The sequence below is a fragment of the Colletotrichum aenigma genome, assembly GCF_013390185.1.
Source record: "Colletotrichum aenigma strain Cg56 chromosome Unknown KSG_Cg56_contig02, whole genome shotgun sequence".
NCBI lineage: Eukaryota > Fungi > Ascomycota > Sordariomycetes > Glomerellales > Glomerellaceae > Colletotrichum > Colletotrichum aenigma.
This window is the reverse complement of record NW_023500908.1, coordinates 865,532-880,604: the sequence shown is the minus strand read 5'-3', so window position 1 is coordinate 880,604 and position 15,073 is coordinate 865,532. Positions and strand designations below refer to the sequence as shown.

The following is a 15,073-nucleotide window of genomic DNA, read 5'->3' as shown; positions in this document are numbered from 1 at the left end:
GATGAGATCAATAGTCTCGTACGATGTCTCATGTGCCCACGCTGTTGGGGGTTTGAAGCCTGCCTGAGCACACTGAATTGTCTTAGCCACCCCATGGACGGGGCTGAGAATGGTGAAAGCTGACTGGAATCGTCATCTGAAAAGAAAGGGTGTGTCTCGCTAACCCTTGGGGTCTCAATTGTAGAGCAAGGCTGCATCCCCATCACCATATTCAGCTGGACACCACCCACCAATAGGGCCCCAACACTACATCACAGCCTCCATAGTACGACTTGGCCGCCCACTCGCTGCAAAATGCAAGTGTTGTCTAAGCTAGGAGATATCTCGCGATCGCTAGACAGCCTTGAAGATTTTAGACCGAAGATTTGATATAAAAAGCATGCTTCACGTCCGCAATTTTCCAGCTTTGAGAAGCGCATACGCAACAACAACATTGTTCCTTCCTCAGAACATCAACATGTCTCTTTCAACTCTTCACTATGACCCCGAGTTTGCAGCAGTTCTCTCGGGTGTAAACATTCCTCCTTCCCCCGCAACCTTCAAAGACGTATTTGAATTACGGGAATGGGGAGACAGTCTGCTAGAGGGCCTCGGCTTCGGAATGCCCATTCCAGAAAACGTTCTTCAAACCATTATCCCTTTTGAGAGCCACGACGGGACGGTTCTCAACATCACACACTTTTCCAACTCCAACAAGCCCAAAAACTCCACGCAACAACCTGCAGTATTCTACGTCCATGGCGGAGGCATGGTGGCAGGAAGCGTCGAGCTGTATGCTCCCAACATTGCCAATGCTGTTGACTTTTACGGGCTGGACCTTTTCGCTGTGGACTATCGTCTCGCGCCAGAGCAGCCCGGTCCCAAGCTTACGGAGGACATCTACTATGGCCTTAAATACCTCTCTGACCACGCCAAGGAGTACCACGTTGACAACAAGCGCATCGCTATCATGGGCGACTCCGCAGGCGGCGGACTTGCGGCTGGTGCCGCCCTACTAGCCCGAGACCGCGCCCTAAGCCCTCCCATTGCGAAGCAGGTCCTGGTCTACCCCATGCTGGATGACAGAACACGGTTACCTGAGAACTCTTCTTACACCCAGTTCCTTCTATGGAGTGAAAACGCCAACCAGCTAGGTTGGAGCTCCGTTTTGGGCGAAGGAGTAGCCGGGAACCCGAAAGCCAATGCCTCGATTTATGCTGCGCCGGGGAGAGCCAAAAACCTGAGAGGTCTGCCACCTACCTACATTGATGTGGGACAACTGGATCTCTTTATGTTTGAAGACATTGCCTATGCCAACAAGCTAGCTGAAGCAGAGGTTGAGGTTGAGCTCCATATTCTGCCTGGACTGCCTCATGCATTCGAGTTTGCATCCAATGCTACTTTGGTAAAGCAAGCACTTCAGTCCCGCAGAAGAGCTTTGATGCAGTTGTAGGCTCGGTGTCAAATCGCCTGACCTCTAGGAACATCAGATAATAACAAAGACCATGTTACTCAAGAACAGATGCCGGCGAACTCACGGAGCTATCCAAGTCTCATTCGCCATCATTCAATCGTGGGAATGATTAGTACCATCATGAACAACCGAGATATCTATCCAGCCACTTTCTCTTTTCATTACCAAAGACTAGATAATACACATAAATATCACAACGCTCTTTCCTCTTGAATTTCGTTCTGCTAAACGTGCGTTGAAAAACCCAGCCAATTAGGCTAAAAGAAAGCCGCATGTGGTAACTAAGAAAATGGCCGCGGACAATGTTCCATCCGCACCGCGCCCAGATTTTGTGGGCGGGTTTTTGGTTTCTCACCTAGCGCGGGTGTACACTCAATTGCCTACATAGGTTTAAGTCATCCATAGTTAATTCCAACGTAGATCACTGTTATGCGGAGTTTTCGTATCGCCCTCTGCGGAGTTGATCGTGTTTGCGACTGGCGGAGTTGGGTGCGGAGTAGCGGGGTACCGTCGCTGTGCTACCCACTAGAGGCCAATCAGTACCAGTTGAGGCCGTCTGGTGCCAGCTTACTTCGGCCTTTGAGGTTTCAGGCAACGGAAGAGGCTTAATGGATCAAAGTGAAGGCGCTGGAACATACAGGAATACTCCCTAGAATCTGTGTTATGGGAACCGAATACGGCGTTGGACTATAAGTACACTTACAGCAACCTGTAAGTTCGGCAATAAATCCCATCATATACTTGGATCCCAACGTTCATCACAACTCAAATCATTCGAAAAGCAAGTCTTCGAAATAATGTTCAAGATCCTCAATCTTCTATTACAACCTCGCTTAAAGTCCTATCAAAATGGTTTTCACCAGCATGGTTCTCGCTTGCCGGAAAGACGGTATCTCGCACGACGAGTTTGAGAGACGATACGAGCAACACTTAGTTCTGGTGCAGGAGTTGTGTGGCAACGCGATGCCCCTGAAGCACACCAGATACTACCCCCAACACGGCGGAGCAGATGACAAGCCCATTGTCCTTTTCGGAAACAACAAGCAGATGAAATACGACGTCATTGTGACCATCGAGTTCGAGGACGAGGCTGCGTGGCAGAGATTTGGTGCCATCCTGTCCGAGCCGGAGGCTGCTGCAAAGATTGCGGCCGATGAGGATGGGTTCTGGGACAGAAACCAGATGCACGTGTTCAACGTGGGAGGCGTCAAGGTTTGGGAGAGGAAGTGATTGTCGGCTAGTTCTGCTGCGACGGTCACGTTCGCAGGAGTCTTGTCAAGAAAGGTTTTACCGCCCCTGAAGTTGTAAACTTGCGCCTTGTGTATCTTGGAAGCAATTGATTCATCACCGTACTGCACGTCAGTCGACAAACCCTGGTTGTAGGGCTTCATAATTGAGAAAGCTTCATCTCTCCGACATACGGCTGTCTATATGCGTGATTACTGAGCCTGACTCTTTGTATTATTGATTTATCGTTGAGCTACGTCTTCAGTTAGACGCCGCGGCGGACTCTCTGTTGGCTACACTGCCGCTCGCCCGTGAAACGTGGGAAAACCCATTGACCCCATTGGTCTTCATACCTTCCACCTTTCCCTCATCTTCAGGGATGAACTCTTCCACCACATCCTCACTGAGCCCATAACCTCCACCGCCTGGTGTCTGCACGATGATGCGATCACCAGGGTTCATCATCACCGTCGCCTTTCCACCCAAGCTGATTGTTCTTACGGTGTTGTCAGCATCATCCTTTCGAATCCAAAGGTTGACTCCTCGTTGACCCTCCTCGCCACCAGCCATACCATATGGCGCGATGACACGTCGCTCTGACAGAATGCTTACTTGCATTGGCCTGCGGAACTCGATATCACGAACACAGCCATCGCCACCTCGTCTTCGGCCGAGACCACCACTTCCCTTGCGGATAGAGAACTCATGCAACAACACGGGGTAACGCTTTTCCAGTATCTCTGGGTCGGTAATGCGCGTGTTCGTGACGTTCGTGTGTACTCCTGATTGGCCTTCCCAGTGGGGACCTGCACCAGCACCGCCAGCAATCGTCTCGTAGTATCCGAAGCCCTTGGTGACTTGCCCATCCTTATCCGTGCCGCCGTAGCCAAATGTCAAGTTATTGCAGGTACCTTGGCTGGCAGCTGCAGCACGGAATGCCTTGAAGATGAGGTCGACGATGCGTTGAGAGGTTTCGACGTTGGATCCAACGGTTGCAGCCTTGAGACTAGGTGACAAGAGGGTGTTTGGTGGACAGTAGATCTCGATGGGTGCCAAACATCCTTGGTTCAGGGGGATATCTGAAGAGATCATACAGCGCATACAGTAGATGATGCCAGAGTACATGACAGCTGAGGGTGTGTTCTGCGAAATCAAGTCAGCCTTTGCCGCCACAAATCCCTACAGAGCAGACTCACCAGGTTGTTCAACGCCTCCGGTCCGGTTCCCGTGAAGTCGAATTTGGCGGATCCGTCCTCTCCATTGATGGTCACCCGCAGAGCCAGCGCCGTTCCATCATCCAGGTAGTCAACAGCTTTCAGGGGATGTCCGCGGAACCGGCGGCTGAAGGTCTTCAGCAAGGCCCGGACGCTCTCCTCGGCGTTCTTCTGAATGGCTTCCATGTAGAATTCAACCACCGGCCACGAGTATTGTCGGACGAGATCTTGGATTAGGTAGATACCCCGATTGTTAGCAGCAACTGAGGCCTTCAGGTCGGCGATGTTGTCTCGCAATGTCCTCGTTCCACTGCAGCCAGGATACTGCGCAGGCTTTACGTAGAGCTCCTCTACCAAGCCCTCCTCATTGAAGACTCCTCTATCGACCATCTTGAAAGACTCAATAGCAGCACCTTCTTGCCAAAGCTCAGTGGAGTTGGGTGGCATTGAACCGGCAAGGATGCCTCCAATGTCAGCGTGGTGACCTATCAAGAGTTAGCAATTGGCTCATACGAACGAAGCCCATAGATCAAACCTCTGTTTGCCACAAAGAACATAATTCTCGTCGGGTTGTCGTTGTCGTCAAAGACTGGCGTGATGACAGTAAGATCTGGCAAATGCGTTCCTCCGGCACAAGGGTGGTTAGAGAGAATGACGTCTCCGGGCTTGAGACCATCTTTGCCGTATTTCTCCGCCTGATACCTGATCGCCGTGCTCATTGAGCCAAGATGACCGGGAATGTGGGGTGCGTTAGCAACAAGTCCGCCGGATGCCGAAAAGATCGCACAAGAGTAGTCCAGTCGCTCCTTGATGTTCGTGGAGATTGAGGTCTTTTGAAGAGTTCGCCCCATCTGCATTGTGTTAGATTTGGCCTTGCAATTACTGTCAGTGGCGGTGACGTACCTGTTCTGCGATTGACATAAGACGGTGACCAAAAACAGACAACTTGATCGGGTCGACCTCGTCCGTTGACGTCGTCTTCTCTTCTCGGCTGACCAGGTCAATGACCAGATGTGAGTCCAGAACGACGGCATGGCTGTCTTGATCCAAGATAATCGTCTGAGTCGCGTCAAAAACCACTGCAGGGCCCTGGACTTTGCTCAACTTAGGCAAGTTGTCAATGTGACAAACAGGCGCATGTGTCCAGCCCAATTTCTCGAAGTATATCCTCTGAGTCTTCGCATTGGTTGCATCGACGTGAGGGAACTGTTCTGAGCCTGCCATCTGTTCAAAAGGGTTCGATAAAGGAAGCTCCATAGCCTTTCCGACACTACGGACTCGGACGTCGTCAACCAGGATATCTCTCTCCTGGCTGAAACCAAACTCTCTATGATGACGGGTGACAAAGGCTGCGGCGAAGTCTCCATCCTCTGGTTCGGGGATCATCAGAGCTGTGTCGCTGCCCCGGTATCTCATGTTGAGGAACTTCTCGTGAGACACTCGATGAGCCGGAATGCCCTGAAGCTCAAGGTCCTTCGTCCCTTGCGAAGAGACGGACGCAAAACGCTGAGTCAATCTCTCCTGAGCTTCCGGGCCATACGTCACGGCTTCCGGCTCTTGGCGCTCAACGACAATATCAGCAAGTGCCATACCAAACGCTGACAGAATACTGGATAGTCGGTGGATCAGAACGCGATGAATGCCGAGATCTCGGGCAATGGCAACGGCGTGTTGGCCTCCTGCGCCGCCGAAGCAAGCAAGATTGTGCGCCGACGCCTCGAAACCTCTACCTTCGCTCAATGTACGGATCGGTCTCGCCATCGTGGCATTGGCAACCTGAATGAACCCCATCGCGACTTCCTCCGGCGTGAGCTTGTCGCTACCATGCTTGTCCCGGTTGACCTGGTCCGTGAGCGCGAGGAACTTCTCTCGGACGGTGTCGACATGAAGTTTGCGAGGGAAGTACTCCGGTAAAATCCTGCCCAGGAAGCAGTTGGCATCCGAGATCGTCAATGGGCCCCCGTTTCCGTAACACGCTGGGCCCGGATATGCGCCGGCAGAGTCAGGGCCGACTTTGAAGAGACCACCGTTCCACTCTAAGATAGACCCACCACCGGCAGCAACAGTGTTGACATCCAGCTGGGGACATTGGATGGGGACTTCGGCAACGGTGCTTTCAAAGACGTGCTCAAGCGTTCCTCCATAACGGGAGACGTCAGTGCTGGTCCCTCCCATGTCAAACCCAAGAACCGGGGTTCCCTCCTTTGCATCATAGCAAGTCTTCGCATATCCAATGACACCGCCAGCGGGGCCGGAAAGAATGGCGCGAAGACCGGTGAAGTCACTGAACTTGACCAGACCGCCATGCGATTGAGAAAGCAAAAGCTTATTTCCGTCCTCATTCATCAGCTCGCCCTTGAAGCCCTTTCGGAAGCTGTCCAGATAGTTCTCCGTGATGGGTGATAAGTAGGCGTCGGCGGTGGCGGATTGAGCACGAGGAACGATGTTGATCATGGCCTGAAGTTGAGAAGATAATGAGACCTTGAAGCCCATCTCTCTAGCGATTTCACCAATCTGTAGTTCATGGTCTGGAAAGTTGTAAGAGTGCATCAGCGCGATGGCCAAACTGCGATAGCCCTCATCCCAGACGGCTTGCAAGTCTTTCTTGACGGCGTCTGCGTCCGGCTTCTTGATGCACCTTAGCACCTCACCATTGACGCCGGTGAACAGACTTGGGTCTGAGGCTATATCGATAACGAGGGAGTCCGGATCTTCTGAAGAGCCTTCGACGGTGATTCTCTCATCGACTTCCACGACCTTCTCATAAAGGCGATCCAGTTTCTTCACAGCTAAATCGAACAATCGTGGTCGGGCCTGGTTTCCGATAATGAGAAGGTCTCCGAATCCTTTCGTAATCAGCAAGGCAACTCTCTCGCCCTTGCGCTCGAGTAATGCATTCGTGGCGACAGTTGTTCCCATGCGTATGCTCTCAACCGGTGCCAAGTCTAGTTGGGTTCCCTTGGGGATTGACGATCCTGTGGCAGTTTCCAAGATGCGCCTGATGCCCTCGGTAGGAGCATCGTCATATTCATCTGGACATACAGACAGAAGCTTGAAGACGAGGTCTTCTTTATGACCAGGAATTCTTGCCCAGCTAAAACGAGTTGCGTGTTAGTTGATCGCGCTTCTCCCAAGCTACAGAGGTGATGTTGGCTGCTTGCTAGGGATGAACTCACAAATCGCAAAAAGTACCGCCTCTGTCTATCGCAATACGAACTCCCTCTTGGGAGATTGCTGATGGCATCTTCAAAGTTGTTCAATAGTGTTGAGCTTGATAGCATCTGCTCAAAACAGCATCTTGCACTCAATTCTCCATGCCTTGTCCTATATTCGATATAAGTCAACTTCAACTCGGCTTCAGCATCATTGTGCCGAGACTCGATCGGCAATGCTTGCCGGCTTATCGAAGCTAAGTCGGTTTGTCAAATGAAGTGCCGATCGAATCTGATAACAGCTGATAAGGATCGGATGAGCTACCCCGGCGACCCTGCGCCAAGTGAGCCTTATCATCTGCGCCACCCTAGCGTGTAGGGCGATAAACAGGCATCAACAGATATGAGGATTGCCGTGGCGCGCCCGCCAACTAGGGGGGATGATAGTTCTCCAGACCTGTTGAGTTGTGCATAGAGATATATCTACAGTAAATGCCGACTTCGGCTTCTTGACGATGCGACGCCAGTTTCCATCTTTGGTCGGCTGCAGGACTGGATTACCACAATGAGTGCAGACAAGCAACTCGACATCAAGACCGGCAGCAGCCAGGATGGCCAGGGTAACGATGTTAGCGAGGGCCATGAGGTTTCTGCCTATATCGACCCGGTCAAGGAGGCTAAGATGATGCGAAAATTCGACGTAAGGAGATTCGTGTCTCGTTACGTGTGTCCATGCTGACCTATTTACCTGTAGATCTGGGCGATCGGTGGCCTCGGAATCCTGTACATGTTGGCCAACCTTGACAGGCAAGCCGGCCATCAACTACTACATGTGGATTCGCAATAGCTAACAGATTGACAACAGGAGCAACATTGGAAACGCGCAGATCGCCGGCCTCCCAGCAGACCTTGGTTTGACTGGCAACCAATATGGCACTGCTGTCACCCTTCTCTACGCTACATATGTGCCATTCGAGGGGCCCGTTGCTATTCTACTCAAGATCATTGGCCCCAAACACTTGCTCACCTTCTGTTGTCTCGCTTGGTAGGTTGCATCCACATCCATTCTAGAAACACGCGAATAACAAGAGCGATCTTCAGGGGTATCGTTTGCTTAGGCACCGGCTTCGTCCATAACTGGCAAGGACTCTACGCTTGTCGTATGCTTATTGGCTTCTTTGAAGCTGGCCTCATTCCTTGCATCAATGTTTACATTGGGATGGTGTACAAGAAGTCTGAAAGGGGCAAGAGGTTGGTTGCACCGAACTTGCTGATGTTCATTTGGCTCATCATCGCTCTAGATCGTCTATCATCTTTGCCTTCAGTGCAATTGCCAGCGCCTTCGGTGGCATTTTCGCATATGCATTGACTCAAATCCGAACCGGAACATACTTCTCGACATGGAGAGCCCTCTTCATCATCGAAGGTTGCATGACGATTGTCATCGCTCCGCTCTTCTGGCTGTTCTTCCCTGCCACACCGAAGGACGCCTGGTTCCTGACGCCCGAGGAGAAAGAAATGATGAAACTTCGCTACGAATTGGAGCCATCTTTTGGTATTGATGAAGAGTTCAGTTGGAAGGCTGTCATTGATGGCTTGATCGATCCCAAGTTCCATCTCCAGTACGTCTACGATGCAACTTGAAGCTTCTCGTTCACAAAGCTAACAAGTTCAATAGCTGGATCTTCCAGTTCGCTGTCGACATCTCCCTATACGGTTTCACAACATTCCTCCCAGCCATTGTCAACGGCTTGGGTTACACTTCGGTTACCGCGAACCTGATGACGGTTCCCATCTACGTCTGGGGCCTTATCACTTTCCTCTTCACAGCCTACATGTCCGACAAGACTGGGAATCGCGGATACTGGATCGGTGGTCCTCTTATCTGCCTCATCATCGGATACGCGTTGCTAATTTCCGTTGATAACTTGGGTGTCAGATATTTTGCCTGCTTCGGTGTGTTCCTCCGTGCCAAAAACTTCTCAATGCATCGAACCTTGCTAATTTAAGTGAACAGTTGCTGTGATGGGAATTTACCCTACAACAGGAATGAGTCTGATGGTGAGTGGAAATCCTGCGTTGACCATCAACAGATGCTAATCAGTTCAACAGTGGCTCAGCGACAACGCCGCACAACACTTCAAGAGAGCCACCATGGTTGGTGGTGCCCTGACCCTTGGCAACACTGCTGGAGTTGCAGTGGGTCAAATCTTCGTCAGCTCGGACAAGCCCCGATATATCCGGGGATTGTCTATCGCTATGGGTCTCGCGGCAGTTGCATTGGCGTGTGTTGCCGCTCTCATGATAGGAATGCATATTGTAAACAAGAGGCGCGCAGAGAGAATCAGGAAGGCGGAGGAAGAGGGTTCTCCTCTGCCGAGCATCCCCGAGAAGGGAGACTTCGATGTGTACTACAAGTACACTCTGTAATCACAAGCTGTTGTCTGTCGAGCCTCATTTTCGTTTAAACACTTTCAAATAATTAGCAATGACTTTAATGCGAAAGTTTTCAAAAGAAACTCCAACAGAGTATTGCTTTCAAGCTGTAATCTTCAAGAAAGAAACAAAGCCCGAAGATTGGGTTGCATGGACTAACGATAAACAGCCCATGGCGCGCGTTAGCGATGATAGGGGTAGATACAGGGGAGATAGGCCCGGCACTTTCTTCCAATAGCAGCTGTCGTTCCTTATCGTGGTTCGTTCCCCCGCAACAACTGGGGTAAGGATGCGGATCTAAATACCAGATCCACTCCAACAGTAGTCTCCACGCCGGATTCTCTCCATTTCGCTGTTCAATGTTGTCGAAAAGCTATGGTAGGTCGGAGTCATGGCATCGCCTAGTGAGTCCTCGGGATTGCGTGCTTCGAAGCGGCTGAAACGCAGCGTTGTAGCTTGCCAACGATGCCACGCTCAGAAGATCAAGTGTACCGGAGGCACTCCGTGCAGGGCCTGTGACAGGTCCAATGATATCGCTGCTTGTCTTTATCCAGTCCGCGAGAGAAAGATCTCAGTCTTGGAAAGGTAAGCTTTGCCAAGAAATTTTGAAGATTTAAGCTCATTATTTGCAGCTACATAAAACAACTTCAAGACGAGAATGAGGAGCTTAAGCGGAAGACATCTCTCCCATCTCAGGCTAGTCCGTCAGCAAGCCAGGTGTCGGACCAGATCGTGGTCAACACAGAAGCTCACGAAGAAAAGGAGGAGGAGGAGGAAGAAGAAGAGATCTCCACCGCTGAAGTGGTCCATCCCGTCATTGAACAGCGGATATGTGATCCTGCAGCGCCACGGCCAGTTTATGTCGGCGCTGCCGCGTTTACTGCCTTCGCCAACATCTTATGGCACGATGGTCCTACACCACCAAGGAACGTCAAAGTCTTCAAACATCCAACCCTTCAACGAGCCATCAAGACCGACTACAAACTCCCGAACTACACCTACGCCAATCTTCTTGTCCAAGTTGTCTTGAGATTTATCGGAAGTGATTACCACTTGCTGAAGAAGAAGTCTTTCTCTCAGAGAGTGGATCGGCTCTACGGCCCCGCAACGGAGCAAACTCCGGACACCATGTTCCTCTGTCGGCTGTTCGCAGTCTTTGCCCTCGGTGAGCTGTATCTCAAAAAGTCGACATGTCAGCGAGAAGTGCCAGGTGCGAAATTCTTCTTGCAATCAGTGTCGTTATTTGAGGAGTTGTACGAGGAACCCAACATAGAGTACATCGAGACTCTGCTGCTGATGGTGAGTCGCTGATTGAAATGGCCCTGGTTTCAAGTGATCTAACATGGACGCAGTGCTTTTACTCGCATGCCTTGAACAGACAGAACACGGCATACACATATGCGGGCATTGCGTTACGACTGAGTGTCACTATGGGTCTTCACAGAAACATCACGTATGACCCAAAAACGCCCCCAGTTGAGATCGAAAATCGGCGGCGCGTCTGGTGGACCGTATACACCTTCGATCGTCTATGCAGTGCAAAGCTGGGCCATCCGGTGATGATCAAAGATGAAGATATCGATGCCCCATTTCCCTCATCGGACGGCCTTTCTGCCGAGGAGCAGGAGGAGTTCGTGGACGCGGGTCAGCTCATCGCCAACATCAGATTGGCCCGCATCACTGGTCTACTTTTAGACCACACTTACAAAATTCACTCGCCCCACGAAAAGACTTTTGTGAGCAACGTTCATAGAATTCTCACGAGTCTGAAGGAATGGGATGCGACACTGCCTCCTGAATTGGCTCTCGACCACAGCAGAACCCCCTCGTACAGCACAAGGGCAGTCGCTTCTTTGCGACTTCACTTCAACCAGGTATGTTACGATTGAAGCCAAGAATTACACTGAATACTGACGACTTTACTTTTTAGTGCGTGGTATTGACAACGAGGCCTATCCTCCTCTTTCTCTTCAAATACTACATGCGCCAATCTCAAACTCCGTCATCGCCATCATCAGAGTCTACGAAGGTGCTGCCGCCAATGACAATTGCCTTGGGGGAGGCCTGTATATATGCTGCTAGAGCATCCAATCGACTCCTGAAACAGCTCTGGGTGGACGGGGCCATTGCAACCTTCGGATATTTCGACGCTCACTTCATATTCTCATCCACCATCATACTCATCCTCTCAAACATTCTGAACCCGAACGATGGCGACCGTAACTCCGTCGACTTAGCGTGCACGCTGCTGCAGTCCATGGCCGACGACGGTAATCTCCCAGCCGCCGAACTTCGCGACCGACTAGCAACACTCAAGGAGGACCTCGAGAGCAAGTATGCCACTAGCAGCTGCCAGGTTACAGGTCCAAAACAAGGGTACATGACAGCTGCTGGTACCTTCGCCGCGCACGTTGCCCCGACCTCGAGTCGGCGAAAGGGCGACCCCAACAGATCGCAGACTGGCCAGACACCCTCAACAACAACAAGCCCCACAGCTGAGGTCTCCTCGGTAGGGAGAGCTCCCTTCGATGATCCCTTTATCCAAGACTTCCTGGGCCAGCCATACTCAGAGTGGAGTCCGAGTGCTTTTGACATTACGAATGATGAAATTGGCGTTTCTTCTTTGGCTTGGGATATCAGAACGACGAATGACATCTAATATGTACGCGGTCTTTGGAGTTGAGGAGCTCTCATGATGTTTCAGCTCAGAAAACTACGTTCCATCTCTATATTTATATCGTATTCAGACTTTATTCACCGCAGTCACCTTGGTCTTGTCGCCGAAGAACCACTCTTCAAGGTTCGTGAGCGTGATCTTGTCAAAGTTATTCCAACTCGTTCCGGAGCAAACACCAATGTGGGGCAAGAGTGTCGTGTCGTAGTTCTCCTTTAGCTTTGGGTTCAACGTGGGTTCGGCCGCATGAACATCAAGACCCAAGCCAACCACGCGCCCCGATTTCATCGCATCCAGTAATGCGTCCTCGTCAATAAGGCCGCCACGTGCAATGTTCACGATACGAACCCCTTCAGACTTCATGATGTTGAATCGACTTGCAGACAGCATGTGCTTTGTTTCGGGTGTTAGTGGACACGCTAGGCAGATGCAATCCGAGACTCTCAATAGTGACTCAAGAGATTCATGGTAGACGGCCTCGGCACCAATTCTTTGGAGATCCTCCCGCGGTTTCCGATTATGATAGTGAACCTGTTAAAGCGTTAGCCAACGGTATGGCGGGAGTGCTTGCCGTTAGCTTTTGTCTACCTTCATATCCAATGCCAAGGCGGCTTTACGAGCGATGGCAATACCAATGTCGCCCATGCCGACGATGCCCAGAGTCTTGCCCGAAGGATCTACGGCCATAGTGCCAATACGACGGCTCTCAATCCATCGATCATTTCGTGCAAGATGCTCTGCGAGAGTGAAGTATCGGAATGAGTTCAAGATGAGGTGCAGTGCCGTATTAGCCACGGCCTCGGTGCACGTATCCGGACAGTTGGCGTAGGTGATGCCCTTTGCTGTGAGGGCAGGAATGTCAGCGGCATCATAGCCATGACCGCTGCAGCAAATGAGTTTGAGCGATGGTGGATATTTGGCGACAGCGGGCCCTCGGAAGAGTTGATGGGTTGCGAATTGCCCAGCTTTCAACCATCCTACCCGGACAATGGCGTCGATGGCTGAGTAAGGTCCACCTGGAGCAAGACGAGAGCAAAATTCTTTCTCATCTTGACAGTCGTATTTAATGATATTAAAGCTTGATCGTATACGATCCCACTGTTCTGTTTCGGCACCTCGGACGCTCGATTCAACGAGCAGAATGGTGGGCTTGCTTGCCTTTTGGGATGCTATGCTCCCCATAGTTGCAGGGTTTGTGGAACGATACTGTGTGCTCTTCTCGTGTCTACCAAGCAACTCGGATTAGCTCCCGACCTTATGTCACCAGCCGGAACGTTAACGCGGGGGGCATTTCCCATGTGCCTATCGTTGTCAGTGATGCTGTAATCTGGTCAGGTGCCGATAGCTAGGATGACGGCCTGGGACACTCGGCACATAGGCCGAGATCGGCAATCGGTATCGCTGCCGGTGCGGGGACTTCTGCTGGGCCCAATTCCGGTCCGCCTACGGCAACCAGCACCGGTCGGATGAAGCAACAAAAGAATCATCACGTTCAAGGCAGCTTATTGACGTCTAATGAGCTGCAAAAGTCTGCAATTTGCTCTTTGATTTCGTCAACACCGACAACTCTCACATGCAAGATGGCGAGCTCAAAGGAGCTTCCTCCGGTTGTGGAGTTACTGTCACAGCTCATGTCAGTCGAAAGCACCAGCGACGAAGAGCTTGAAGTTGGTTTATTTTTGGAAGACTACTTGAAATGTCTTGGGTATACGGTTGAGAGAATTGCCATTGCACCGGGCTCAACACGGCACAATGTCTATGCATATTTGGGCGCTAAGCGGGAGGCGCGCATCCTGCTAACCTGCCACATGGACACCGTGCCGCCCCACATCCCGCTGTCGATCGACTTAAACGCACGAATAGTAAGAGGTCGTGGAGCTTGTGACGACAAGGGCCCGCTGGCTGCTCAAGTCATGGCAATCGAGGAGCTTCGAAAGGAAGGCAAGATCAAAGATGGAGACATCAGTTTCCTATTCGTCGTGGGCGAAGAGAAGGGAGGCCCCGGGATGATCGCCGCCAACGACATGGGCTTAACCTGGGAGGCTGGCATCTTCGGAGAGCCTACTGAGGGAAAGTTAGGGAAAGGTCACAAGGGCCATGTTGTGTTCGAGTTGACGGCGACCGGAAAGGCTTGGTAAGTTAGATTTTGTTAGAGTTTCACCGAGTGAACGCTGGCTCTAACACTCTACGCAGTCACTCAGGCTACCCCCATCTAGGGAGCAACGCCATATCGTTGTTGATCAAAGCCATGAGCAAGTTGGAAACAACGGATTGGCCCGTCTCAAATCTCCTAGGTCCCTCGACCTTCAACATGGGCAAGATCGAAGGAGGAGCCGGTTACAACGTCGTGGCTGCGGAGGCAAAGGCCTTGTGTGCGGTTCGTGTAGCTGCCGATCTATCCCAGATCAAGAAACAGATTGCAAGTGTTGTGCAAGAGTTTCCGGGAGTTGGAGTTGACTTCAAATTTGAATACCCCGAAACTCTGTTGGACTTCGACATTAGAGGGTTCGAGTCCGCCCCAGTCAGTTACGGAACAGATGTTCCGAGACTCAAAGGGTCGCATAAGAAGGTGCTGTATGGACCGGGTACAATTTTGGTTGCTCATGGGAAGGACGAACATGTCATCATCGACGAATTGTTGGAAAGCGTCGACGGATACAAAAAGCTTACACTCCATTTTTTGTAATGACCAAACTATTCCCAGTACCATCTTCCATCCAGGAAAGACATTGGCTAGCCATCATAGTAAGCGTACCAGTTGACCCAGGTGACTGGTATTGCTTCCGATTTGTTAAGGCCGAAGAGGGGTGTCTGCAATTCTTGTACTTGGGTGATTTTCAGTAGCATCTGATAAACATTCTCCTGTGGAAACATCACAGCTTCTTGTGACTGCTCGCGGTGACTGATTCAGATATCG

General features: G+C 51.2%; 6 protein-coding genes across 6 annotated transcripts; 4 read left to right on the top strand and 2 right to left on the bottom strand.

Moving 5' to 3' along the window:
- Positions 1-457: 457 nt before the first annotated feature.
- Positions 458-1,432, top strand: nlhH-2 (Carboxylesterase NlhH; the record flags this gene model as incomplete). Its single annotated transcript, XM_037317522.1, has 1 exon — positions 458-1,432. One exon carries the CDS (start codon positions 458-460, stop codon positions 1,430-1,432), a length of 975 nt encoding a protein of 324 aa, XP_037183921.1.
- An 870-nt stretch (positions 1,433-2,302) lies between these two features.
- On the top strand, positions 2,303-2,683 carry CGCA056_v002262 (uncharacterized protein; the record flags this gene model as incomplete). Its single annotated transcript, XM_037317521.1, has 1 exon — positions 2,303-2,683. The coding sequence occupies one exon, from the start codon at positions 2,303-2,305 to the stop codon at positions 2,681-2,683; it is 381 nt and encodes a 126-aa protein (XP_037183766.1).
- A 258-nt stretch (positions 2,684-2,941) lies between these two features.
- On the bottom strand, positions 2,942-7,138 carry CGCA056_v002261 (Uncharacterized protein; the record flags this gene model as incomplete). The annotated part of the gene is made up of 5 exons (XM_037317520.1): positions 2,942-3,823; positions 3,877-4,379; positions 4,430-4,745; positions 4,798-6,988; positions 7,071-7,138. The coding sequence occupies 5 exons, from the start codon at positions 7,136-7,138 to the stop codon at positions 2,942-2,944; spliced, it is 3,960 nt and encodes a 1,319-aa protein (XP_037183919.1).
- Positions 7,139-7,611: 473 nt separating this feature from the next.
- CGCA056_v002260 (putative transporter) lies at positions 7,612-12,141 on the top strand (the record flags this gene model as incomplete). Its single annotated transcript, XM_037317519.1, has 11 exons — positions 7,612-7,746; positions 7,801-7,835; positions 7,912-8,091; positions 8,148-8,297; positions 8,348-8,668; positions 8,725-9,002; positions 9,064-9,107; positions 9,159-9,472; positions 10,115-10,781; positions 10,835-11,356; positions 11,413-12,141. The coding sequence occupies 11 exons, from the start codon at positions 7,612-7,614 to the stop codon at positions 12,139-12,141; spliced, it is 3,375 nt and encodes a 1,124-aa protein (XP_037183920.1).
- An 84-nt stretch (positions 12,142-12,225) lies between these two features.
- Positions 12,226-13,205, bottom strand: yvcT (putative 2-ketogluconate reductase; the record flags this gene model as incomplete). Its single annotated transcript, XM_037317518.1, has 3 exons — positions 12,226-12,687; positions 12,745-13,039; positions 13,138-13,205. The coding sequence occupies 3 exons, from the start codon at positions 13,203-13,205 to the stop codon at positions 12,226-12,228; spliced, it is 825 nt and encodes a 274-aa protein (XP_037182932.1).
- Positions 13,206-13,736: 531 nt separating this feature from the next.
- Positions 13,737-14,842, top strand: CGCA056_v002258 (Peptidase M20 domain-containing protein; the record flags this gene model as incomplete). The annotated part of the gene is made up of 2 exons (XM_037317517.1): positions 13,737-14,290; positions 14,350-14,842. The coding sequence occupies 2 exons, from the start codon at positions 13,737-13,739 to the stop codon at positions 14,840-14,842; spliced, it is 1,047 nt and encodes a 348-aa protein (XP_037182931.1).
- Positions 14,843-15,073: the final 231 nt, after the last annotated feature.